The sequence below is a fragment of the Erinaceus europaeus genome, chromosome 20, assembly GCF_950295315.1.
Source record: "Erinaceus europaeus chromosome 20, mEriEur2.1, whole genome shotgun sequence".
Lineage (NCBI taxonomy): Eukaryota > Metazoa > Chordata > Mammalia > Eulipotyphla > Erinaceidae > Erinaceus > Erinaceus europaeus.
In genome coordinates this window covers 23,963,023-23,988,179 of record NC_080181.1, presented here as the reverse complement: position 1 = coordinate 23,988,179, position 25,157 = coordinate 23,963,023, and the positions used below count along the sequence as shown (strand labels likewise).

The 25,157-nt window shown below is 41.0% G+C and overlaps 1 protein-coding gene across 7 annotated transcripts in view; it reads right to left on the bottom strand.

The window, feature by feature from the left end:
* Positions 1–1,269: 1,269 nt before the first annotated feature.
* The window catches only part of EXPH5 (exophilin 5), an 87,413-nt gene continuing 63,525 nt past the window's right edge, over positions 1,270–25,157 (bottom strand). For 4 of the 7 annotated variants that reach the window (XM_060180123.1, XM_060180126.1, XM_060180125.1 and 1 more), the window contains 3 exons: positions 22,384–22,432; positions 13,141–13,276; positions 1,270–7,997 (listed from right to left, as the gene is read on the bottom strand). In XM_060180123.1, coding sequence (XP_060036106.1) covers positions 2,785–7,997; positions 13,141–13,276; positions 22,384–22,432 — 5,398 coding nt within the window. In that variant the 3' untranslated portion in view covers positions 1,270–2,784. Of the gene's footprint in view, positions 7,998–13,140; positions 13,277–16,574; positions 16,689–22,383; positions 22,433–25,157 lie in introns of all 7 variants that reach the window. The other 3 variants (XM_060180124.1, XM_060180129.1, XM_060180128.1) reach the window with 2 other exon arrangements.

The window sequence follows — 25,157 nt, the reverse complement described above, 5'->3', positions numbered from 1 at the left end:
CTGTTCCACCACTCATGCAGGTGAGGAGCAGGGGCTCAAACCCTGGTTCTTGTACATGGTGATGTGTGCACTCAACCAGGTGCATCACTGCCCACTGCCAGAAGGGTTCTACTGTGGAAACAGAAAAAACAAACAGAACAAACAAACAAACAAAACAGAAAAGTAGCTAGGAGAAATGGGCAGAATCAGCTGCTAAGATCACTGTAGGAATGGAAGTCATGCTCACGAAGGGATGTTTGCTTATTTCCAGGCCTCTGTTCTATTCCTTCCTAAACAGAAATTCATAACCAAACATCAGGTTGCTTGCCCTGAGTCCTTAATTTTATTGAAATTGACTCCTAAGGGTCTGGGAGATAGCTAACCAATAAAGCATACACTTTGCCAGCCTGGGATCAGGGTTTGAGCTGGCACCACATGAGAGCATCATGTGCAGTAGCACAGAGGAAGCTTCATAAATGATGAAGCTGTACTACACTTTCTCTCTCCCTCAAATTAAAGGGGCAGGGGGAAATCCACCAGGAGCAGTGGAATCAGACAGGCTGAAGCCCCAGTGGACAATTTATATATATAAAAAAAGCATCAGGGAGATAGCTCAGTAGAATAAGCTTTGGGACTCAGAAGCATGAAGTCCCAAATTCAGTCACTGGTATTGCATATGCCAGAGTGATGCTCTGGTTTCTGGTTCTTCTTCTTCTTCTCTCTCTCATAAATAAATAAACGTCTTTTTCTCGCTCTCTTTTGTTTTAATTTTGCCTCCAGGGTTACCACTGGGGCTCAGTGCTTGCACTACGAACCCACTGCTCCTGGAGGACTTTTTACTTATTTTTTTCCCATTGTTGTTGTTGTTGGATAGGACAGAGAGAAATTGAGAGAGGGGGAGAAAAGAATAGACATCTGCAGACCTGCTTCCCCACTTGCGAAGTGACCCCCCCTACAGGTGGGGAGCTGGGGGATCAGACTGGGATCCATGTGCCAGTCTTTGTGCTTTGCACTCTGTGTTCTTAACCCGGTGCACCACTGCGTGACACCTTCCTTCTTTCTTTAATTTATTTGTTGGATAGAAACAGCCAGATATCAAGAGGGAAGGGGGTAATAGAGAGGGAGAGAGACAGAGAGACACCTGCAGCCCTGTTACACCACTTGCAAAGTTTTCTCCCTACACGTAGGGACCAGGGGCTTAAACCCAAGTCCTTGCACATTGTAACTTGTGCACTCAACCAGGTGCGCCACCCAATCCCTTCCTCTCTCTTCTCTCTCTCTCCCTCTCTCTCTCTGCCTCCAGGGTTATCGCTGTGGCTCAGCGCTTACACTACGAATTCACTGCTCCTGAAGGCCATTTTTCCCATTTTATTGCCCTTGTTGTAGTTGTTATTGTTGGTATAGCTGTTGTTGTTGCTGGATAAGACAGAGAGAAATCGAGAGGAGGGGAAGAAAGAGAGGGGGAGAGAAAGATATATACCTGCAGACCTTTTTCACCACTTATGAAATGACTCCCCTGCAGGTGGAGAGCTGGTGGCTCAAACAAGGATCCTTACAGCGGTCCTTGAGCTTTGCCCCATGTGTGTTTAACCCACTGCAATACCGCCCAGCTCCCTTATCTTTCTTTTTTAAAAAAGACTTTTATTTACTTTTGGATAGAGAGAAACTGATAAGGAGGGAAAGCGACAGAGAGACACCTGCAGCTCTGTTTGACCACTTGTGAAGCTTTCCCCCTGCAGGAGGGGACTGGGGGCTTGAACCTAGGACCTTGTGCATTGTAACATGTGTGCTCAACCAGGTCACCACCACCCAACCCCTTTCTCTCTTTTTAAATCAAACTCTTAACCAATCACTGAAAATTATTTCAAAAAGAATGCTAACATTCTCTGGCTTACTAGGGATTCAGTAACTCATCTACAACCACATCAAGCAATGTAAACATGTGCCTTCCTGGGTTCACTATGGAAAGGACAGAATGGCTTTATGAAAACGTCCTGGGGTTGGGGAAGAGAGCATAATGGTTATACAAAAAGACTTTCATTCCTAAGGCCCTGAGGTCCCAGGTTCAAGCCCCAGCACTACCATCCATATGCCAGTGCTAAGCAGCGCCCTGATATATCTTTATAGATATATACATATATATAAATAGATATATACATATATATATATATCTACGTATAGATATCTTCCTCTCCATATATAAATCTCTCTCTCTCTCTCTCTCTATATATATATATATATATCTTTTCCTCTGTATCAGTAAAACAAATACATGAAAATATTAGAGAAAAATCATTATCTTTGAAAGAAAAGCAAACTTTAAACCTCTTAAATGTTGGTGAGTCAAATAGAATGGCAATATTTCTGCATTTGTCATCATCCCCACATTTTAGTGTCATGAATAGGGAGCTTATATCTGAAAGGCAATAGAGTTTTTGCAGTTCTGCTGGGTAAGGTTTGCATGTGTCAGGGACGTTAGGGTTGCAAACCACAATGGAAGCAGTAAAAAAAAAAAAAAAAGTAAAGTATGCAGAAAACCAAAATTGAACAGTGCTGGTGGGGGAGGCAAGGATATCAGCAAAGAAAACAACAACAACAGAGAATCCCTGAAAACAAGAACACCTTGGTCTAGAACTCAGGAAGTGTATATGTTGGACATGAAGGGGGAGTAATAAGAGAATCCAGATGGTGTCTGGGTAGGTACTGCCCGTCTATACATCTGTCTTTCCCATAGACACCCACATTTACATTTTATTCCCATTACAAACTTTTGATGCAAAGGTTCTGCATGTTACTGAGAACATTTCACAATTCTGACTCTTTATCATTTTCATCCAGGTAATATTCATCATCTGTGGTTGTGTCTGTGTCACTGTCTGAGTCCATAGGATCTTCTTCATAGATATTAAGTGGAGCACTTGGTGATAAATGGTCTTCTGGCAACTCATTGCAAGGAACATTTGTGCTTGAGGACTCCACTGAATTAGGAGGGTTAATTACCTCGTCTTTTAGAAAGCCAGGGTTCTTAAGGAAACTTGGCTTCCATAGCCTTCCTTGTGTGAGTGACCTCTTCACATTCTCCAAGAATGCCAACTGCTGCTCTTTTCCAAAAATCCCATAGTCAATAGGTCTGGAAATAGATGTGGCAGATCTGGGACACAGATTAGTCCAACTCTCATTTTCATCACAGGAGGGAAGTTCAGAAAAAGATTTGAACCTTCGACTGTACCTACTGTTGTTAGAGAATTCATCCCCAAGGGTCAGTCTGCTCAGTGCATTATCAATAGAAGTGCTTTCAGAAAAGTGGCGCTCCCTGGCTTTTGGAGGCTGACTTTTGCGCAGCCCATCACCGTGCAAATGAATGTTTTTCAGACTCTTAGAACGATAGGGGAGTGGCTCAGGTTCCCACTCCAGAGATGGACCTCTCCTTTGTAGTTGTGAATGTATTGCAGATTGCAGTGCAGGCTCCAGTGAACAAGGAGTGTTCATTTTCCTCTGATAGTCAGAAAAGTCTGCTTCAGTGAAGTTGATGAATGCAGGGTGGTCCATGAAATCTGACTCTCCTCCCCAAATCTGAACTTCTGCTACATTTTTAGAATTTTCACACTTTGGTGGCAACTGTGAGATATTATCAAATTCATTCTGATGCGGCTGTGAAATGTTGTCAGACTCTTGATTGCTCATGTGGGTAGAAGCTTCCCTACTGGATAGTACAGTAACCTGAGGAGGGTTCTCAGATGTTTCCATATCCACTCCACTGTCACTCAACCTGCTTCCACCACTGGAGTCTGTGGACTTTGGAACAAGCTGTGTGTCAAGAGATAACTGGCTGAAGTCAGAATTGTTCCCACTTTGGGGGAAAATAGTAGCTACATGTCTTCTGGGACTTAAACCTTTAGCTGGGAATTTTCTGCTTGCTTTGCACACAGCTGTCAATCGGTGTTTAGCTAAAGATTTGGTGTCTTCCTTTTCTAGATCATCCAAATTGGTTTTATTTTTCATATTCATGTCCTGGCTTCTCTGAGGTAATTTTCTAGGTTCAGAGTGCAGAATCTTTAAATCCAGTTCACTTGAGTGAGTTTCCTCATCAAGTTGTAGTTTATGCAAAGCTGGAGGAAGAGCAAAGACTTGGGTTTCTGAATCACAAAGTGCTTTATCAGTTGGTCTTTGGAAATGTGTTTCAATTTCCCCTCTGAGTTCCTTGGGCTGTAATTCATTGGCACTGTCATCAGTAGTTATGCTCATAACATCTTTCTGAAGACCATTTCCATTCCCAGCAGCTGTGATGGCTATGTCACTACATGAATGTGCTCCCAAATTTCTTAGGGTTTGAGAAGTCTCCTCTGAATGAGCCAGAGAACTAGCAGGACCACTGTTGGCTGACTTAATGCACTGTTGATGACTTTCAGATTTTGCTTTTACTTTTTTCCCCGGAAGCACTGGTGACCTATGTAGGGTTTCACTTTGCAGTTTTTTCTCTCTTTCTTTCCTGCTTTGTGAATCACTTAGGGTTGACTTAGATAAGTGATCTAAGAACATCTCTCTAGTTTTAGAGTCTCCTTTATGAAGGGAAACAGATGAGGACCCAACATTTGGTGATTGTAAAACTGTCCTATTTCCAGTGGTGTGAGAAAGGCAGTGGTTGTTCTGAGCGGAGTTGACCAGCATATTCAGGTCTTCAGATGAAGATGTTCCTACCTGTTCTTGTGTTGAATGATTTAGGTCATTTTTCTTGAAAGCATCAGCCTCTACTTTGGGTGACTCTGTAAATGAATTTGTATTCTGTGTACACTTTTGTAGGAGACTACCAATCTTTTTGCCATGTTTCCTCGGTAGAGTGTAATATATTGAAACTACCTCGAGACATTTTACATTATCTTCATCACCAGAAACAGAAAACGTACTGGTAGTCTTCCATTTATGTAATGATTTCCAACTTTCTTGCTCTGACATGTCTGAAGAAAAAGGTAAAGGGTCTTCATTTGAAAGTGAAAATGTCCTGGTGTCAGCATTTTCACTATCCCTCTCAGTACATTCTTGAAAGCAGTCATTTTGGTGGTATCTTTCGGTTAAAGAATAATCCTTAACAGCTGAGTCACTTTTCAGAGGGCTAGTAACTCTTTCCCAGTGCACTGGTGCTGCAGCAGGAGCACCAGAGTCTGAGGCCAAGCATCGCTCCTTTCCATCTCTTCCATTTGCAGCATATGGCACCCCTGAAGGACATGACACAGCCCTCTTGATGAGGAAAGGAAGTGTCTTTTTCCTAACAGAAGGAGATTCGATAGTTTTCTTATTTGCCACCCCCTCTGTAGCTGTAGTTGCTACTGGAACAAAGTCTAAAACCACTCTGGAAAACTTATTTTCTGAATCCAAAGAACTGAGACTGAATTTGTTTGATGTGTATTGTCCCCTAGGCTTTTCCACAGTGTTCTTGGTTTGGAATGGGACTGGTTTATTCCTAAGGGAAGAAGTCATTGTATCACTGTCTGACTTCCTGCTGTTAAGAATACTGGCTGATTTTCTTGGAAGGGTGCAATACGTTGTGTGAGGCTCAGGAGCCTTAAAATTGCTTTGATTCACCTCAATGGGATCACTGTTGTCACTTATGGCTGTTGATCTATTTTCTGTTTTGTTCAAATTTTCAATACAAGATATGCGCTGTCTTACTTTTCCTCGTCCCTTTCTAGCCCATAAAGGAAGGTGTGAGTCGTATTTGGCAACACCAACCATTTCATTATGTATAGGCACATCCCTCTCATTACTCTTTTGGTTCCCAAAGTGGTTTGAGGCAAACTGATTTTTTTGGTTCTTGCTATCACAGTCTTTTTCCCCTCTTTCTTCCAGAGATGGATCTGGGCCTGAAGGACTTCTCCCAGAGAAAGCTATAGTAGAAGTAATTGCTGGGGCATCAAGAATAGAATTATTCACAAGTAAGGAATCTGAGCATGTACTTGATGAAAGACCTAAAGACTCATCTGACATACTGGGACCAGAAACTGACTTGCTACAGTTGACAGAATGAGTTGTCTTATATTGTTCTTCCCTGGCATCTAAAACAGCAGACTTTTCTGGAGATTGTGTATTTTGTTTATCAGTGGGTACAGACTCACTGTGGTTATTTTGAAGAATGCCTGAAGTAACTTCATTATTTTCAGTTTGTTCTTGGTGACAATCTTGATTTGGGCTTGGAAAAGATGATGTTGCTCTGCTTTCCTGAATGAAAGGAAGGGAAACTGCAGAGTCAAGTTTTGGGTTCGCAATACAACTATTACCTTTTTTAAATCCACTGGCTTTATCTCTATGTGATGTACACAGTTTGGGGTTATCTTTCTTAGAACTGATGCTAGGTGACCTTTTTGAACTTATTGTGGTAGATGTGTTAAAAGCAAACCTGTCACTTTTCACTGAGTCCTGGGTGAGGGAGTTTTGAAAATCAGGTAAAGGGTTAGAGATCACTGTCTGTGATATAGGTTGAAGTATTTCACCTGCCATGCTTGTCTGGTCCATCTTGTTTAGTTGTTGGCTTTTTTCCAAAATAGATTCATTCAAGTCTTTTTCATTACTCACATCTGTGACCAAGATATTGACTTGACTTTCAGTAAGAGGCGGATAATGATTTGAGTCACTGTTGGTTACAGTGGCCTCTGTATAGCTTCTTCTTGGTAGACAGACAGACTTACTGGGAATAGTTTTCTGCATATTAATTGTGGGATTCTGAAAGATGGGACTCTGAGAATTCCTTTTATCATCATAAATCTGGGGGAGTGAAGTTTTGAATGAGGATGCTAGGACCCTTATTCCAAATGAATAAGGGTCCTTGTTTATATGCCTTTCTGTAGGAGAACTTTCCTTTTGATATCCTAATCCACCAGATTTAATGTGATATCTTGAATCAGCCGTGGAATAAACATTTGGTGTATTGAAATGAAGAGTCGATTGGTGATCATTATCTTGTGGCACCTCCATGTTCTCTGGTGCGCATGTCTGAGGATCAAACTGCCAGGGATGTGACTCTTTTTGGTCTCTAAAAATATTTGACCTGTAACTGTGAGAAAATGGTCCTCTGTCTTGAGAAGGAACATGATGGCTGTGACCAGTGGGTGCATGATTTTCTTCAATAGAGATCATTTCAAAGTCTCTATCAGAAAAAATGAATGGTTTTCTGCTTTGATGAAAGTCTGACCAGGAAGAATGTTCTTCCTGTTGGCCCCAAAAAGGACTTTGTCCAAACATCTGTTCCCTGTTTTGCCCAAACGTATTACTAAAGAAAGTCCTAGCAAATGGGTTATTTTGAGTATAGAAAGGCATGTTCTCTGAGTTCTCAAATGGGTCAGAACTCATTGCATTATCCATGGGTGCATTTAAACTAACATTCTGGTAGAAACTCTGTGAACGATAAAATTCATATTTTGTATTCTCCCGAAAGCACCTGGGATTCGTACGCTGATTAGACAGGTCAATTTCCATTGGTGATGGAGCCTCTAAGAACACTTCTTGGTTCTGTCTATCTCTAAAAGAATCTGATCTGTTCCATATGATGGATGATAAAGGAGTCCTCTTTGGGCTCTGTTGATAGTTTGGGGGTTTAAACCCACTCTTGCTCTGAACTGTGCCTGGAAAATGCAGGCTTCTTGCTGTGAAATGCCCTGCAGCCGACGAGGCTGATCGTTGCTGGCTGTCAAGACATAGAGAAGTACTCCCAAAAGTGTTCTTTTGCATATAATCTTCTGTTATAACTCTGGACTGCTTTGTCCTGTACATGTCATAAATTGTTTTTGTTCTAGGAGAAAAGGTTTTAAAACCTTCCCTAGGGGTTCCTGGTCTCAGGATGTCATAGATTGACATATTAGAAGTTTCATTATAGTGATTTTTGTCTCTTCCTGTGGTGTTACCACGTCTATTCCCAGTGGAGTGAAAATAACTGGGTTGTGTTCTTGATCCATAGTTGAAAGGTGTTCTGGTATTCACTGAGCTTGAAAATTGTTCCTGAGCCAGTTTGCTATCCAAATCATCTAAAACTAAAACAGAAAAGTTAGTCACTTTTTGTTATAAGATTATACAGTTTAGTAACAATTTGAGGATCCTTTTAAAGAAATATATTTATAATTTTACTTTTATCATATTATTATACATGTGGTAACATTCATTTTGAGTATGTTTTAAAGGCAGTCTGACATTTACAAGACTGTAATGGAAGCTTCTTTTACTTTCTCATTTTGAATTATACCTTTCAAAGTTAACCTTCCAACTGCAGTTTTTCAAACAATAAATTTTTAATAATGCTTTCTTTTAGTGCATCTTTTGTCTTACTATGTTGTTACAATATTTTCAATTATGCTTACTTCAGGGGAACGTAATATAAATAAAAGTATACAAACACTATGTGATTTCTCAGTTGTACCATTCAGAGAACAAAAGTTTAGCACTAATTTATGAACATACTGATTTGGATGGATTTGAGAAATGCATAAAATTAAAAATTCTACACAATGTTCTAAATGAAATGTTAATGGTAGACTGTTTCTCCTGAAAACAATTAAGACCCATTAACACTCTGAGAATATAGCACTTTCAATGAGTTAGGCTCAGTCACAAGCACTTCATATATCCACTTATTAAATCTTTTCATAACTGTGTAAGATTGGCACTGTTGGGAGTAGGGCGGTAGCTCAGCGGGTTAAGCGCACGTGGCACAAAGTACAAGGACTGGTGTAAGGATCCCAGTTCGAGCCCCTGGCTCCCCACCTGCAGGAGTGTCCCTTCACAGGTGGTGAAGCAGGTCTGCAGGTGTCTATCTTTCTCTCCCCCTCTCTGTTTTCCCCTCCGATCTCCATTTCTCTTTGTCCTAACAACGATGATATCAATAACAACAACAATAATAACTACTACAACAATGAAAAAAACAGCAGGGGCAACAAAAGGGAAAATAAATTAATTAAAAAAAAGGTTGGCACTATTAGTATTCTGTTTTTGTAAGTAAGGAAACTGAGGCATGAGGAGGAAATTGACTCAGTGAGATCACAAAGACACAGAGAAGTAAGTGGACTCAGGCAGCCTGTCCCTTGAGTCTACTTGTGCAACCAAAATCCAGCATAACCTCTGTGCTATAAAAGTTGACTTTTTGAGTTTTCTTTTAATAAACTAGAAAGACTTTACCATGAACTGATAATATCACAGGGAAGTAGAGTTACTCTTGTCAAGCAATGTTTCCTTTTCCCTAGATTAGAGAATGGTACCCAAGTCAGGGCCCAGTAACTTCATTCTCAAAAAAATTTTTGATAGAGGGTACAAGACACACAGAGAGAGGAAGATAGAGAGAAAAGTATAGACCTGCAGTAGTGCTCCACCATTAATGAAACTTCCTCCCTGCAGGTAGGGACTGGGGGTTTGAACTGGGTTCTTGAACATGGTAATGTGTGTGCTACCAGATGTGCCATCACCTTGCCCTATAGATGTTTACCACGTTCATGTTATGAATGTAAGTAGATTATATGTTTTTAAAGGAATGTTATAGGGTAATTTAAATTTCTATAGAAGTATTTGATTTACAGAAATATTTCAGGTTGCATAAACTGGTATATTCTTGTTGACTGTTTTTATTATTTACCATTTATTTATTTATTTGATAAACAGAGAAATCAAGAGGAGAGGGGAGATTGAAAGGGAGAGAGACACCTGTAGTACTGTTTCACTGCTTGAGAAGGCTTCCCTCCTGCAGGTGGGGAGCATGGGCTTGAACCCAGGTCCTTGCTCAACCAGATGTGCCATCACCCAGTCCCCAGCTATTAAAATTTATTATTATTATTATTATTATTTATTTTACCATAGCACTGCTTAGCTCTGGTTGGTGATGCTGGGGATTGAACCTGGTACCTCAGAGCCTCAGACATGAAAGTCTTTTTGCTTACTGGTTGTTTAAATGTATTTGTTGGGGCCCTATCAGGGAGTCCTAAGATTCCCAAACAGACATGTTGGGCCTAGACCTCGAATAAAGCTCTCTCTCTCCATTGTTACCAGTCATCTCTATCAGGAACAACAAAACAGACCCCTTTGTGGGCCCCCATAGGACCTTGCCCTCAACTTGGATCAACAACGGCAGAGAATGTTCCATCCTCCGAAGGGAGGCTGGACAACATACTCTGTGCTACACCCGAGGAAGATGGGTCCTGATATTGGGGCAGCTTGGAATGTTCCAACTCATGACCACAGAATGTGAGCTCAGATCTACATGGATGCAAAGGTCACATAGGCTCCTAAGCTGAATATGGGCCCCAGATCACATCAAATCGATGGGGTTTACAGTCAACAATATTTATATACCTTTCCCATATTTGGGAGCTACTCTCTTCCCTGATCCAGCTTTCTGGTCCTTTTTCCAGTCATGACATCATCTCCCCACACAATAACTTGGATCCACCTGCATATCAGATTTCATGCTCAGGGGAAAGAAAAAAAAAAAAAAACACTAGTATAGCCACAGGCCCTTTGGAATATAACTAAAATATGCCTACTAGCTATCTACAAAACGGAGACCCCCCCCCCCCCCAATTCAGCTGCACTATTCCAGCCTTTAGGTCCATGATTAGTCAACAATTTGTTTGGCTTTGTATATTAACTCTCTTTTCAGCCACTAGGTTCCAGATGCTAGCATGATGCCAACCAGACTTCCCTGGACAGACAGCCCCACCATTGTGTCCTGGAGCTCTGATTCCCTAGAACCCTGCCCCACTAGGGAAAGAGAGGCAGACTGGGAGTATGGATCAACCTGCCAATGCCCATGTTCAGCAGGGAAGCAATTACAGAAGCCAGACCTCCCACCTTCTGTATCCCACAATGACCTTGGGTCCATACTCCCAGAGGGTTAAAGAATAGGAAAGCTATCAAGGGAGGAGATTGGATACGGAGTTCTAGTGATGGGAATTGTGTGGAGTTGTACCCCTCTTATCCTATGGTTTTCTCAGTGTTTCCTTTTTATAAATAAAATAAAATATAAAAAATGTATTTGTTGTCACAAACATATTTTAATTCCTCAATGACAAGGAAAGAGGTAATATCAGTACCTGTAAAATGTACTTATGACATGCCAATTATACAGTAAAATGTTTTGTCACTGAGCTCCCCCATGCAATCATGCCAATTAGGAAGGGCTATTTACATCTTTTATGGATGCCATTAAACATGCATAGCAAAAAAAAAAGACCTAGCACTGGGCATTATGACTTGGAACTATGTACTATTTTAGGAGATAAAACTACCAGTGTTTTGGTAAAAAATATTTATGCACCCTCAGTCTCTGAAATAATTTACTCTCTATATCTACAAATAAAATAGTCAGGCAATGTCAAAATAGAAGACGGGACCCAGAAAAAAAGTAAATCCATGTAATGAGTAAAGCTCCCTCTAAAACAAATTATGTGGGTAAGGAGATTTGTAGAAGTAGTGCCCCAGACTTGCATGCCTGAGGTCTCAGAGTTCCCAGGTTCAATCACCAGTACTACCACATGCCAGAGCTGAGCAGTGTTCTGGTCTTTGTCTCTATCTCTCTTATGAAAATAAATAAATCTTTCATAAAAATTAATAAAGCAAATTAAATTATGTCTTATATATTGTCTTCTTTTCAAATTGCTTTTTCACCTTAAAGTCTTTTGCTGATTTCAAAGCTATATGAATATGGCAATAATAGAAAATACAGAAAAACAAACCAAAGTAGGTAAAATTATCTGTAACCTCCCTCAGAGGACTCTTAATCTTTCCATAACACAGTTTTAAATGATGCAAATCCACTGAGAATTAATCTCAAATTAACAGTGCTTTTAATTCACTACTCTGGAAGTAAAAAAAATATTTCCTGTTTGACTTCTCTTTTTGTTTTGGAGAGGCCATGTCATTTTCTTCATCTCATAAAGGATAGCTCTCCTCCACTAGCAACAAACAAACAAAAACCCTTTGTTTTAGAGCAAAAATTCCCCTGAGTTTCTTTTCTCTGAAGCAAATTCTCTACCTGGAACCATTCTTTGTCTGACTGTCAGTTGGTAGCCTCTCACTGCCCCTTTGCCCCCATTCACACACTAAAGGGCCTAGGTGATGTCATTTTCAATTCAAATGAGAATACCTTACTCAAGGTGAGGCTGGTGAATGACTTCAGAGTTCCTCTTTCAAGTAACCAGTCTTATTTCCTCACAGAATAGCCTATACAAAGAGCAAGTATGCTTATATAAGAGTCATATGCATGTAGTACTTTTGGAATTTGCTTCACTCTTTATTGCTATCATAGTGTCAGGTTAAGTGTTTAACAATCAGACCTCATCTCAGTGCATTGAGGTCCTAATTGGGAACAATAAAAGTCTATTTAAGAACAGTAAATTTTATTTTATATTTATTTATTTATTCCCTTTTGTTGCCCTTGTTGTTTTATTGTTGTAGTTGTTGTTGTTATTGAGGTCGTCGTTGTTGGATAGAACAGACAGAAATGGAGAGAGGAGGGAAGACAGAGAGGGGGAGAGAAAGATAGACACCTGCAGACCTGCTTCACCACTTCTGAAGTGACTCCCCTTGCAGGTGGGGAGCTAGGGGCTCAAACTGGAATCCTTATGCTGGTCTTTGGGCTTTGCACCACCTTCACTTAACCCACTGCGCTACCGCCCGACTCCCTTAAGAACAGTAAATTTTATATTTCCTAATGATGTATTTTTTATCTGACGTTAAATATTAAACACTACATTATCACTTTTCACATATCTGGTGTTAGTCTGATAATATTTACTTAGATTCCATTTAAATTTTATTGATTGATTGATTGAGACAGAGAGAAACTGAGAGGAAAGGGAGAGAGAGATCTACAATATTGCTTCACCAATTATGAAGCTTCTTCCCTTCAGGTGGGGACCAGGACTTGAACCCAGGCCCTTGCATAAGGTAACATGTGCACTCTATCAGGTGCACCACCACCAGGCCCCTTTATATTACATTTCTATATGTGCATCTTTACTATTTGTTAATGGCATACAACAACAGCATCTTCAGAAAAAGTAAGCAAGAACACTTCAAAAATAAAGTACAAATAAGTTCAGACATTGATATATTTTAAGCACTTAAATACAAACTATAATTATATTTTTCTGTAATACTGGGGGATCCAAACACTGTTAGACTCAGGCTTACCTTGAAAAAACTCATTCTCCAGCAATGAATTATCCCAGGGAGGTGTGTGACTTCCCTCCCTCATGTCTGCTGGCTTGGGAACAAAGGCACTGCCAACTGCTTGATTTTCCAGAGGTGAATTGTACATTTTTGCCTGCTAATTTTAAAACAGAAGAACAAAGAAATATTATTTCTGGATCATCTCCAACCAGAATACTTTCTCATGTTGCCAAAAAATTCTTCCAAGCTTAAAAGTCCTAGCTGAAGAACTGCGGGTCCGTTTTTTGCCATTTGCAAGTGGTCATGAATATCTCTGTATCTACATAAATTCCTTTTAGTCTGAGCCTTCAGGCAAGAATATCTCTGCCAAAGATTCCTACAAATTTATACAGCATTAGGCTAATCTGAGGGAAGTTCCTGGCAACAGGAAAGAAATCAACCTCTCCTGAAGAGGGAGTGCAGTCCTTCTGGATCTAAATGATCTGAATTTTAAATTCCCCCACCTCCTGCCTCCTCCCCCTCCCTCCTTCTCATCTTCTTTCTTTCTTTCCCTCTCCTTTTTGTCCATTTGCTGTTAGGGTTTCTGCTGGGACTTCATGTCTACCCAATTCCACCAATCCTCTCCTCTCCCTCTCCCTCTCCCCTCTTCTCCCCTCTTTCCTTCACTTCTTTCTTCCCTCTCTTCCCCCTTCCTTCCTTCCTTCCTTTCATTTACTTTCCCTTTTGTTGCCCTTGTTTTTTTTTTATTGTTGTTGTAGTTATTATTGTTGTTGTTATTGATGTCACCATTGTTAAATAGGACAGAAAATGGAGAGAGGAGGGGAAGACAGAGAGGGGAGAGAAAGATAGACACCTGCAGACCTGCTTCACCGCCTGTGAAGCGACTCCCCTGCAGGTGGGGAGCCAGGGGCTTGAACTGGGATCCTTACGCTGGTCCTTGTGCTTCGCACCACGTGCGCTTAACCCACTGTGCTACCGCCCAACTTCCTCTTTCTTTCTTCCTTCCTTCTTTCCTCCCTCACTCTCTTTCTTTCTTCCTTTCTTTCTCTTCCTCTTTCTTTCTTTCTTTCTTTCTTTCTTTCTTTCTTTCTTTCTTTCTTTCTTTCTTTCTTTCTTTCTTTCTTTTCTTTCCTTCCTTCCTAACTTCCTTCCTTCCTTTCTTTTGTTCTTTCTTCAACAGGGTTATCGCTGGAATTCAGTGCCTGCACAGTTCCATCATTTTTTTCATAACTTTTTTAAAAATTAAGGGTAAGAAATGAAGATAAAGATAGGAGAGACACATGTAGCACTGCTCCACTGCAGAAAGAGACAGAGGGTGAGAGCAAAGAGAGAAAGACAGAGGAGATACCATGGCACTATTCTACCTCTATCAATTTTTTTCTGTGCCGGTGTTCCCAAATGGTGACTGGGGGCTTGAACCCAGGTCCTTGTGCATAGCAAATTGTGTGGTTTAGTTGATGAGATATTTTCCAGTTTTGCATTTAGATATCTTAACACTGTACCCATTCTAACAAGAGTTGATTAGCTAAATACTGTTCAATATTTATGAACTTGATGAACTCAGAATGAAAATTTTCTGTTCGCAGAGTTCATGTAGAATTGGGGAAACCTTCACCCAGATATAAGTGACTGATTAGCTTCCAAACAAAGGCGCTGAAAAGTATGACCCTATGTTTTCTTAAACCATTTCTAGTCTTATCGAATTTAAGAGAATGATGAAGAGCTAAAGTTGTTTTCCTTACTATATTGGCATGTTTATCTTGACTCCATCAAATCCATCACTGCCCTACTTTCAAGTTTTAATTTGTCTCCACAAATTTGGAGGAATTCCACTCCCACACCTTCCCTTTCTTTCCTCAAAACATTTGCATGTTTTCTGTTAAACTGGATATGTCACTTTAGTTCATTCTGCACCTACCTATCAGGCTGGCAGCCAGTTCCTGCTCCATTCTCTTAAAACCAACTCACTCTGCTACCCAGACTCATGCCTCGTGAATCACCCTCTTCTCCCAGCGTCCCCTCCCATTTGGTGTTCATCACTACATTTCATTTTACTTTGAATGCCCAAGGCCAAATGCCTCATCTGTCTGACAAAACTCCAACATTTTCAGTTCTCAATCAAGGGCAATTCAATTTCCTTCCTTCCTTCCTTCTTTCCTTCCTTCCTTCCTTTCTTTCTTTCTTCTTTCTTTCTTTCTTTCTCTCTTTCAAGGGCAATTCAATTTTCTTCCTTCCTTTCTTTCTTTCTTTCTTCCTTCCTTTCTCTTTCTTTTATTTTTATTTTTTTGCTTCCAGGGTTATCGCTGGGGCTTGGTGGCTGCACTATAAATCCACTGCTCCTGTGGGCATTATTATTATTATTATTATTATTATTATTTGTATAGGACAGAGAGAAACTGAGAGAGGAGGGGAAGATAGAGAGGGAGAGAGAAAGATAAACACCTACAGACCTGTTTCAATGCTTGTGAAGTGACCCCCCCCTGCAGGTGGGGAGCAGAGGACTCAAACCGGGATCCTTGCACTTTTTTTCCTTGCACTTCATACTATGTGTGCTTAAACTGGTGTGCCACTGTCAGCCCCCCCAATTATCTTTCTAATTGAACATAGTACTCCATCAATCCACTCAATATATATCTCATAACTTCCCATCCCACCTCCATCCCTGCTGGTCAGTTCAATTCTCAGGTTTAAGTTCTCCTAGTCTTGACATTCCTTAGAGTCTAGTAGCTTTAACCTACATCAAGACCAGACCTATTGTTGTCTGGGAGATGGCACAGTAGATGAAGCACTGGACTCCCATGCCTGAGGTAATAAGATCAGTCCCCAGCAGCACATGTACCAGAGTGGTGTCTGGTTCTCTCTCTCTCTCTCATCTTTCTCATTAATAAATAAAATTAAAATAAAAACAAAAAACAAAGACCAGACCTATTAACTAAACATGTTTCAGACATCTCCAGCACACAGAGATTTAAATTATATGACTGAGAAAACAAATATGGAGAGTTTATTTCCACTAAACTGTAAGTTTGCAGGAAACTTTTTTCTTTGTTTTATAATTTTTATTATCTTTATTTATTTATTGGATAGAGAGAGGAAGTGAGAGACAGAGAGAGAGAGGCAGAGAGACACCTGCAGCACTGCTTTACCACTTGTGAAACTTTCCCCTTGCAGGTGGGGACTAGAGGCTTGAACTTGGGCCCTTGAACATTATAATATGGGCGCTGAAATAGGTGCACATCTACCCAGACCCTTAGGGTCTCTTTTTTCTAGTGACAAAACTTTTTTTTTTTTTTTTTAGTTGTCACCAGGATTATTGCTGGGCTCAGTACCAGCACTCTAAGTACACCACTCCCAATAGCCATTCTTTCCTTTTTTCTTTCTTTCTATTTTATTTGGTAGAACAGAGAGGTGAGGGGAAGATAAAGAGGAACAGAGAAAGATAAACACCTACAGACCTGCCTCACTGCTTGTCAAGTGTCCCCTCTGCAGGTGGGGAGTGGGGGCTCAAACCCTGGTCCCTGTACATGGTAATGTGTTTGCTCAACCAGGTGCACCAACATCTAGCCATCCTAAAAAAAAAAGCCATTTAAAAAAGTAACTATGGGCGGGGGTAGATAATCATAATGGTTATGCAAACAGATTCTTGTTCTTGAGGCTCTGAAGTCCAAGGTTCAATCCCCGTACCATCATAAGCCAGAGCTAATAGGTGCTCTGGTTAAAAATAAATGAATAAATAAATAAATAATAAAAATAAAAAGTAACTACTAGACAATAGCAGTTATCAGACGTAGAGGAGATCAAACACCACTACTGTTCTATGGGATCCTAACTTTGACTTAAGTAAGGTGTCATCGTTATTATTACCAGCATAGCAGCAGTACACCCTGACTACTCTAAACAATGTACTTTTATTTTATTTATTTAATTTTATTTTACTTATTGTTATTTTTTGGGGGTCATCACTGAGTCTTTACTGTTGTAGGTTGAATACACAAATGCATCCTCCAGGGGGCCGGGCGGTAGTGCAGCGGGTTGAGCGCACGTGGCGCAAAGTACAAGGACCGGTGGAAGGACCCGGGTCCAAGCCCCTGGCTACCCACCTGCCAGGGAGTCGCTTCACAGGCGGTGAAGCAGGTCTGCAGGTGTCTATCTTTTTCTCCCCGTCTTCCCCTCCTCTCTCGATTTCTCTCTGTCCTGTCCAACAATGACAACGACAGTAATAGTAACAACAACAGCGATAAACAAAAAGGGAAAAAATGGCCTCCAGGAGCAGTGGATTCCGTAGTGCTGGCACCGAGCCTCAGCAATAACCCTAGAGGCAAAAAAAAAAAGTGTCCTCCAATGAGGTGGGGGCTGGGTTCAAACCTGGGTAACATGCATGGCAAAATAGGACCACTATCCAGGTGAGTGATTTCACTTAGGCCTACTTTGCTACACTGTTTTAGCAACCCTATAAAACTAGCATTATTATTCTCACTTTGAGAGGATTATGCTTAAGAAAAGTGAGGCTCCAAGAGGTTTGGTCATTTGCTTCAGGTTCCACAGGTGGAAGGAAGGATTCATTCATGCTCCCTCTATCAAGTTCTAGAATCCATGTTCACTTTCTTCCTTTTTTTTTTTTTTCTTTCTTCCTATCAGTTTATTAGTGCACTGTATTCTAACTGTGGACATGTTCTGAGCCCAGACACAGCCTTTAGAACTTCTGGGAAGCATGTGAGAATTCCTTAGCCTAGAACAGGGGTACACCCCTCAGGGCTCCAGAACACACCTGACTTCAGTCAGGGCTCAGTATCCCCCTCAATAATGTTCCATGCTATGAAATTGCTGTCAAAGGTGAGGCCTCTCTCTCATTCCTGCATAGAAGATAAGGCTCAAAGAGGTAAAATCCTACTGTGTCAACATTCTATTCCTGCTTTGATTGAAACTCTCCCTACCCAGTTGTCACCAGGTACCCTAAGGTCTCAGGTCATGACACACTGTTCTCTAAACATGGCTGAGTGTCTTCCTGGACCTCTAGGACTCTGCTCCTGTTCTCTTCAAAAAACTCAACGTTTATTTCAGAGTTCTGTTCATTATCTCTGAGAGCCCTTTCCCCCAATTCTCTCAGGCAGAACTAATTAACAAAAAAATGTATTTTACATACCACTGGCTTTATGATATAAATTTGCTTTTTTTTCCCCTTCAATAAAGGACTAGGATCTCAGGCATATGTGATGCCATTACTAAGAAGTCCTACCAGGTCTTTTCTCCCCTCCTTCCTTCCTCTCTTTCTTTCTTTTATATAGAGATAGAAATTGAGAGAAGAGAGGAAGAGAGAGAGAGAGAGAGATACCTGCAGCACTATTTCATCATTCATGAAGCTTCTCCCCCTACAGGTGCAGACTAAAGGCTTGAATCCGACACATTTTTGTATATTCACTCTGTACCAAACTTTCCAATATTTGAGTAAAATTATTCATTTATTTAATTTTCAATATACTTTTAAAACATCCTCCTGAATTTGATCCTTAAAACAATTTTGTGCGCAAAGCACAAGGACCGGTGGAAGGATCCCGGTTCGAGCCCCTGGCTCCCCACCTGCAGGGGTGTCGCTTCACAAGCAGTGAAGCAGGTCTGCAGGTGTCTACCTTTCTCTCCCCCTCTGAATTCCCCTCCTCTCTCCATTTCTCTCTGTCCTATCCAACAACAACGACATCAATAACAACAATGAAATAATAAGGGCAACAAAAGGGAAAATAAATAAATATAAAAAAATTAAAAAATAAAAATAAAAATAAATTTGTGAATCAGGTTGGGATTTTCATTCCCTCTTTGCAGATGGGAAAAGTTCATCTTGGGGAAGTGCCTTATCAAGTTACATGAATAGTAAATGACCACTGGGTATTTGTGTTCATCTGATTTAATCGTAACCCTGTCCTTTCCACTCTTGCTCTACACCGTTATTTTTACTAATGCACACCTCTACAATTCAACTCTTCACAGACAGGAATCTCCCTTTCAACATTCCATATCTTTCCTGAGTAACATTGCAGGTTAATTTACTAGACACCAAGGTAGAGAGCTATACAGATAAGGTTCCTAGTAAATATTACAGAAACATGGACACAGGATATGTACAATAATGGAACACAGAAAACCAAGTTTGAGCCAGGAAAGCTTAATGGATAAGCACATCATGAGTCCTATATAGGTCCTTGTTTCTTTCCTATAATAGTTGTATAAAATTTGGGCAAGTTACTTTACCATTTACACATGACTTTCTTTGTAAAATGAAATTTAGTAATTTAATGATGACAATGATAACAGCAACACTAACACCACTACCACATAGAGTTGCTGTGAGGATTAAATGAGTTAATATTGAAAAACATTCTAAATGATGTCTAGTAACTGTTAGCCACTATTATTCTTGTGGTTTATAGAATTTTCTGGAGGCCTCCTGTTGTTGTTTATATAGAAATGAGTTAGAAAAATGTCCCTGAGGATTACTGACCAGAGTTCCTAAATGCTGGTTTTCCTATCTCAGTTACATTTTCAAACACGGTATATTATACAGGCTGAGGAAAAGGAACCCTTTCATCCAACTCTAATTCACTCTATTGATGTTGTCTGCAATTCTGACATGACTAGACAAACAATCTCTCCATCTCAGAGTAACCTGGGAGTAATTGAGAACTTCCCGGGGCAGCCAAACCTGCAGAACAGCTGTTGGGAGCTGAAACCCAAGATCGCTGATGTTATCAAATGCCTGGTAAAGTCAACAAATTAATTTTTCAGGGTGTTCCTGTATTTGTTCTGTGTCTGCCTCCCTGTGAAGGCCAGATCCAGCGATGCACCTGTAGTTTCCAACCACACGTTCATTTCTTCTGGTTTTTGAGTGTTCAGATCTGTGCCCATGGGGACACAACTATGCTGACACTGTCATAGGTCCAGGGAGCTTACACTTGCCCAGTATGGTTAGTGTCACACTGGAGGTTATGTTTCCAGGGGACAGAGGTGGCATGTTACTTAATAGCAGACCCAGCCAGAACCTGTGCGGAGATGAGTCACCTGTCACATGCTCTACCTGTTCATAGAGATGATGACTACTTGATCTTGATTTCTCACCTGTAAGGAGGTGACTCTCAACTTTGAAAGCAGGGATTTTGACTCCTCTTTGATCAAATGATACTTAGGGAACATCTGACAATTTTTGGTGATGTTTTTGACCATCACAACTGAGTGGATGGGGACAAGTGGCATTAGCAGAGCCATGGGATGCTGTTGAGCACTTTACAAAATACAGTCCCCCCACAATCATCATCATCAAGTCCCAAATGTCAGTGGTGTCAAGGTAGAAAGAAATTCAGAATTAGATGAACTCTGAGTCTCTCTAGTTCCATCAATTCTGCTTCCTTGAAGCCGTGTGTGTGTGTGTGTGTGTGTGTGTGTGTGTGTGTGTGTGTGTGTGTGTGTGTATGGAGAGAGATAGGAGATAGGTATAGGAAGAACAGCACTGCTCAGCTCTGGCTTATGATGGTGCTGGGGATTGAACCTGTGACCTCAGAGCCCCAGGCATGAAATTTTTTGCAAAATCATTATGCTATCTCTCCAGTCCAATTCTTTGCTTTTTATAAGCTGATGTAAATGTTTCAACTAGTCCTTGGAGTACAAGGCCATTCAGTAGTGTAGTAAACCTCCTATCAAATGGTAGAATCCCCTTGGTGCCATTCTTGCTAGGCTGCCAATAAGGGTTAGATAGGAAGTTCAAATTGTGGCAATGATTTCTGTGGCATCAGTGGCCAACTTCCAGCTCTCTGTAAGCTGGTGGAATGTCATGGGATGACATTCTTTCATGAATAAGTGATAAATCTACATGTCATACACAACTCTTATTTAGGACAGTAGTTTCATCATTTTTTTTCTTTTCTACTTTTTATAATAGTTGTTACCTGAGAGCAAAAGTCCCTGACTTTTCATTTATTTTCCCAGTTCTTATCTTTCGTTTGACATGCTGTGAGCAGTGAAATTACTATGTACAAACATCACTTGAGAGTGCCAATGATTGCTCAACTTGTTATAGCACCAACTAGAATGAGTGTACATAAGTCACAGGTTCAATTCCTGGCACCAAGGTTTTTGCACATGGTAACTTATGTGTTCAACTGGGTGTTCCACTGTTCAGCCCCTACCCAAACTCACCTTTATCCCAACACCACATTGGTTATACAGAAAGATCCAGGTATGTGCTAATCAAAAGTTAAGACCATGAAAAGGCAAGATACAAAAACTTAAAGCTTCTCAATCTAAGCATATGTATAAACACAGCGAATAATTCAAATTTACGCTTTTGATGGAATGTCATGTTGGGTCAGTCTCCTTGAGTGAACTCGTTCCGGCCAAATGCATCTCACCTATCTGCTGTATTCTCTTTGAACAAAATGACAAGCCTACCCAGGAAAAGATGTGGCCCAGACCCACGATGGCTTACAAAAGTGGCAGTGTATGCTACTGCCCTCTTCTGTCCAGTGCTTTAGGGTTCTACAGGAGTGACATTAGGGGTTCCACAGGAGTGACTCATAACAAAAATGCCAGCAATGCGGCTGGATATGTGAGTGAACATCCTGGTAGGGCCTGATCTTTGGGCATTTCAGTACCAGAGTGAACTGGATTGGAGAATTGAACTCTCTAGATTGGATATAAGTTCTTGAAGTTTAAAAGGGAACCAAGGAGAATCTAATTTAAATAGGAAGCCTAAGTGCTGGGGAGATAGTGTAATGATTATGCACAAAGATTTTCACACCTAAGGCTTTGAGGTCCCAGGTTCAATCCCCAGTACCACCATAAGCCAGAGCTGAGCAGTGATCTAATCTGTCTGTTTGTCTGTCTCTACCTCTCTATCATTAAAAATAAATAAATGTGGGGCCTAGTGGTGGCACACACACATGGTTTAATGCACATAACACTAAGTGCAAGGTGATCTGTTCAAGCCCCCGGCTCCCCACCTGCAGGTTTCTTAAGAGGTGAAGTAGGTCTGCAAGTGTCTATCTTTCTCTTTCCCTCTCCATCTCCCCCTCCTGTCAATTTCTCTCTGTCCTATCAAATAACTTGGAAAAAATGGCCACCAGGAACAGTGGATTCATAGTCCTGGCACTGAGCCCCAGAAATAACCCTAGAGGCAAAATAAATATCGATATAAATATTTTTTTTAAAAAAAGGAGGTCTAGCAGAAGTCACATAACATTAGAATTACTGATTATAACCTTTGATGTCCTGGTCACTTACCGAAGCAGTCCCCCTCACAGACACAGGAGGTCCTGCATGGCTGTCACATCTGTGGAAAGAATTTGAAATAATTTCTTTGAAGAAGTGTTTAATTTGCACCAGAAGGAAATTAATAGTACATCTGCTGTTATGTCTTGGTACCTTGAGAAGATATATTTCTAATTCTTTGTAGGAAGAAATTTTTTGGTTAATGAAGTGAAGAAAAAAAATCAGAAATCTTTTTCTGTGATTGTTAAGGATGTATGTTTTACATCTTTGTCACTCAGGTCACCATGAAAAAAATTACATAATAGCAGATTTGCATTTAGACATAGCCTGAAGTCATATTATTACATACAGTTATATCAGCTGAGTGTTACTATGTGTCAGGTAGTATTTTTAAACTGGGTTAAAATCTCATTTAAATAATAAATCACTCTTGTGGTGTGAATACTATAATTACTCCCATTTTATAGACAGGAGATGGAAGGTACAAGAAGACATTGTTCAAGGTACATAGCAAGTGACTGAGCTCAGATCTGGCCACAGGCTCATTGAGTCCAGAGTTCTCCTTCTTAACTAGTCTAGCACAGTCTTTTTTTTGGCAAATGGGAAACAGATGAAATCAAGATCAAATTCAACAAATAGGGAAATTTTAAATTAAATTATATATTTTAGTATGTATCTGAACATTTGTTGAAAGTATTTTTAAAGTACCCATGTATTATAACATATAGTTTTTTTCATACAACATATAGGCATGCAGCACTGAAAACCAACATGTGTGTGGGGATAGAAAGATTGTTTACCAGGAAGGGCATGTGCCTTGCCATGAGTGTGACTCAGGTTCAAGTCCTGGCACCACATGGAAAGGGGGAGTGCTGTGGCCTTGAAGGGAGATCTGGCTCTGTGATATGTGCCCTCTCTGTCTTCCTCTCTGTTTCTGTATCTTTTTAAACAATATTTTATTTATTTATTTGGTAGAGACAGAGAGAAAATGAGAGGGGAGAGAGAGATAGAGAGGAAGAGAGACACATGCAACCCTGCATCACCATTTGTGAAGCTTTTCCCCTGCAGGTGGGGATCAGGGGCTTGAATCTGGGCCCTTGTGCACTGTAACTTGAGTGCTTAACCCGATGTGCCACCAACTGGCCCCCTCCTGTATCTATTATTATTATTATTACTTTTTTCCCCCTTTTTCCTCCAGAGCACTGCTTAGCTCTGGCTTATGGTGGTGTGGGGGACTGAACCTGGGACCTTAGAGCCACAGACATGAGAGTCTGTTTGCATAACCATTATGTTATCTACACCTGCTATTATTATTATTGTTATTATTATTGGATAGAGACAGAAAGAAATTGAGAGGGAAGGGGAAGATATAGAGAGACACCTACAGCACTGCATCACTACACCTGAAGCTTCCCCCTGCAGTTGGGGACCAAGGGGTTGAACTAGGATCCTTGTGCACGGTAATATGTGCATTCAACCTGGTACACCCCCTGGCCCCAGCCTTATGTCTCTGTATCTTAATGAAAAATTTGACTGGAGCAGTGGAATTACGTAGCACTAGCTTCATTTTTTTGTCTCCAGGGTTATCGCAGGGGGATTAGTGCCGGAACTATGAATCCACTGCTCCTGGAAGCCATTTTTTCCATTTTATTGGATAGGATGGTGAGAAGTTAGAGAGGAGGGAGAGACAGAGAGAGAAAAAGACAGACACCTACAGACCTGCTTTGCCACTTGTTAAGCTTTCCGCCTGCTTCCCTCTGCAGGTGGGGAGCTGGTGGGCTCTAACCAGCATCCTCGTGTGGGTCCTTCCGCTTAGTACTAGGTGCACTTAAGCTGGTGCACCACCACCCGGCCCCCTGCACTACTTCCTATTCCACTTCCCTCAATCACTCCAAAGCTAACCTTGTCAGACAAAGTAAGGACTACAAAAGCTGGATAAGGGCAAGAGACTGGCATAATTTCAAGATGACTCTTTGGTCACTACCAGGCCACCCCATCATCTGGGCCCCTAGACAGGAAATCATGTGATTCCTACAAGGACATGATAGGCCTAGACATCTAACAGATCCTTCTCACCACTGTCACTGGTCATCTCCATCAGGAACAACATAATGGGCCCCTTTGTGGGCCCCTACAGGACCTGGTTCTCAATGTAGATCAACAATGGTAGGGAATGTTCCATTCTCTGAAGGGAGGTTGGACAACATACTTTACCACCCAAGGAAGATGGGTTCTGAAATTAGTGCAGCCTACAATGTTCCTAGCTGTGACCACAGTGTGAGCTCAGACCTACAGGGATACAGAGGCTACACAGGCTCCTGTGCTGAATATGGGCCCCAGATCAGATCAATGGGATTAACACTAAACAATATTATATACTTTTACCATATTTGGGAGCTACTCTCCTCCCCATTCGAGCTTTCTAGTCCTTCTTCCAACTCTGACACCATCTCCCCAGACAATACCTTGGGTCCACCTGCATGTTAGCTGTCAGACTCAGGCAAAAACTAGTAAAGTCATGGGTCCCTTGGAATATACCTAAAATAGACCTACTAGCTTTTTCCAAAATGGAGACCCCAAATCTTCATCTGCAATATTCTTGCCTTTAGTTTCATGCTTAGTCAACAATTTGTTCTGCTTTATATCTTAACTCTTTTTCAGCTGTCAGGTTCCAGATGCTACCACGATTGCCAACCTGACTTCCCTGGGCAGATGACCCCACCAATGTGTCCTGGAATCCTGCCTCCCCAGAGCCCTGCCCCATTAGGGAAAGAGAGAGACAGGCT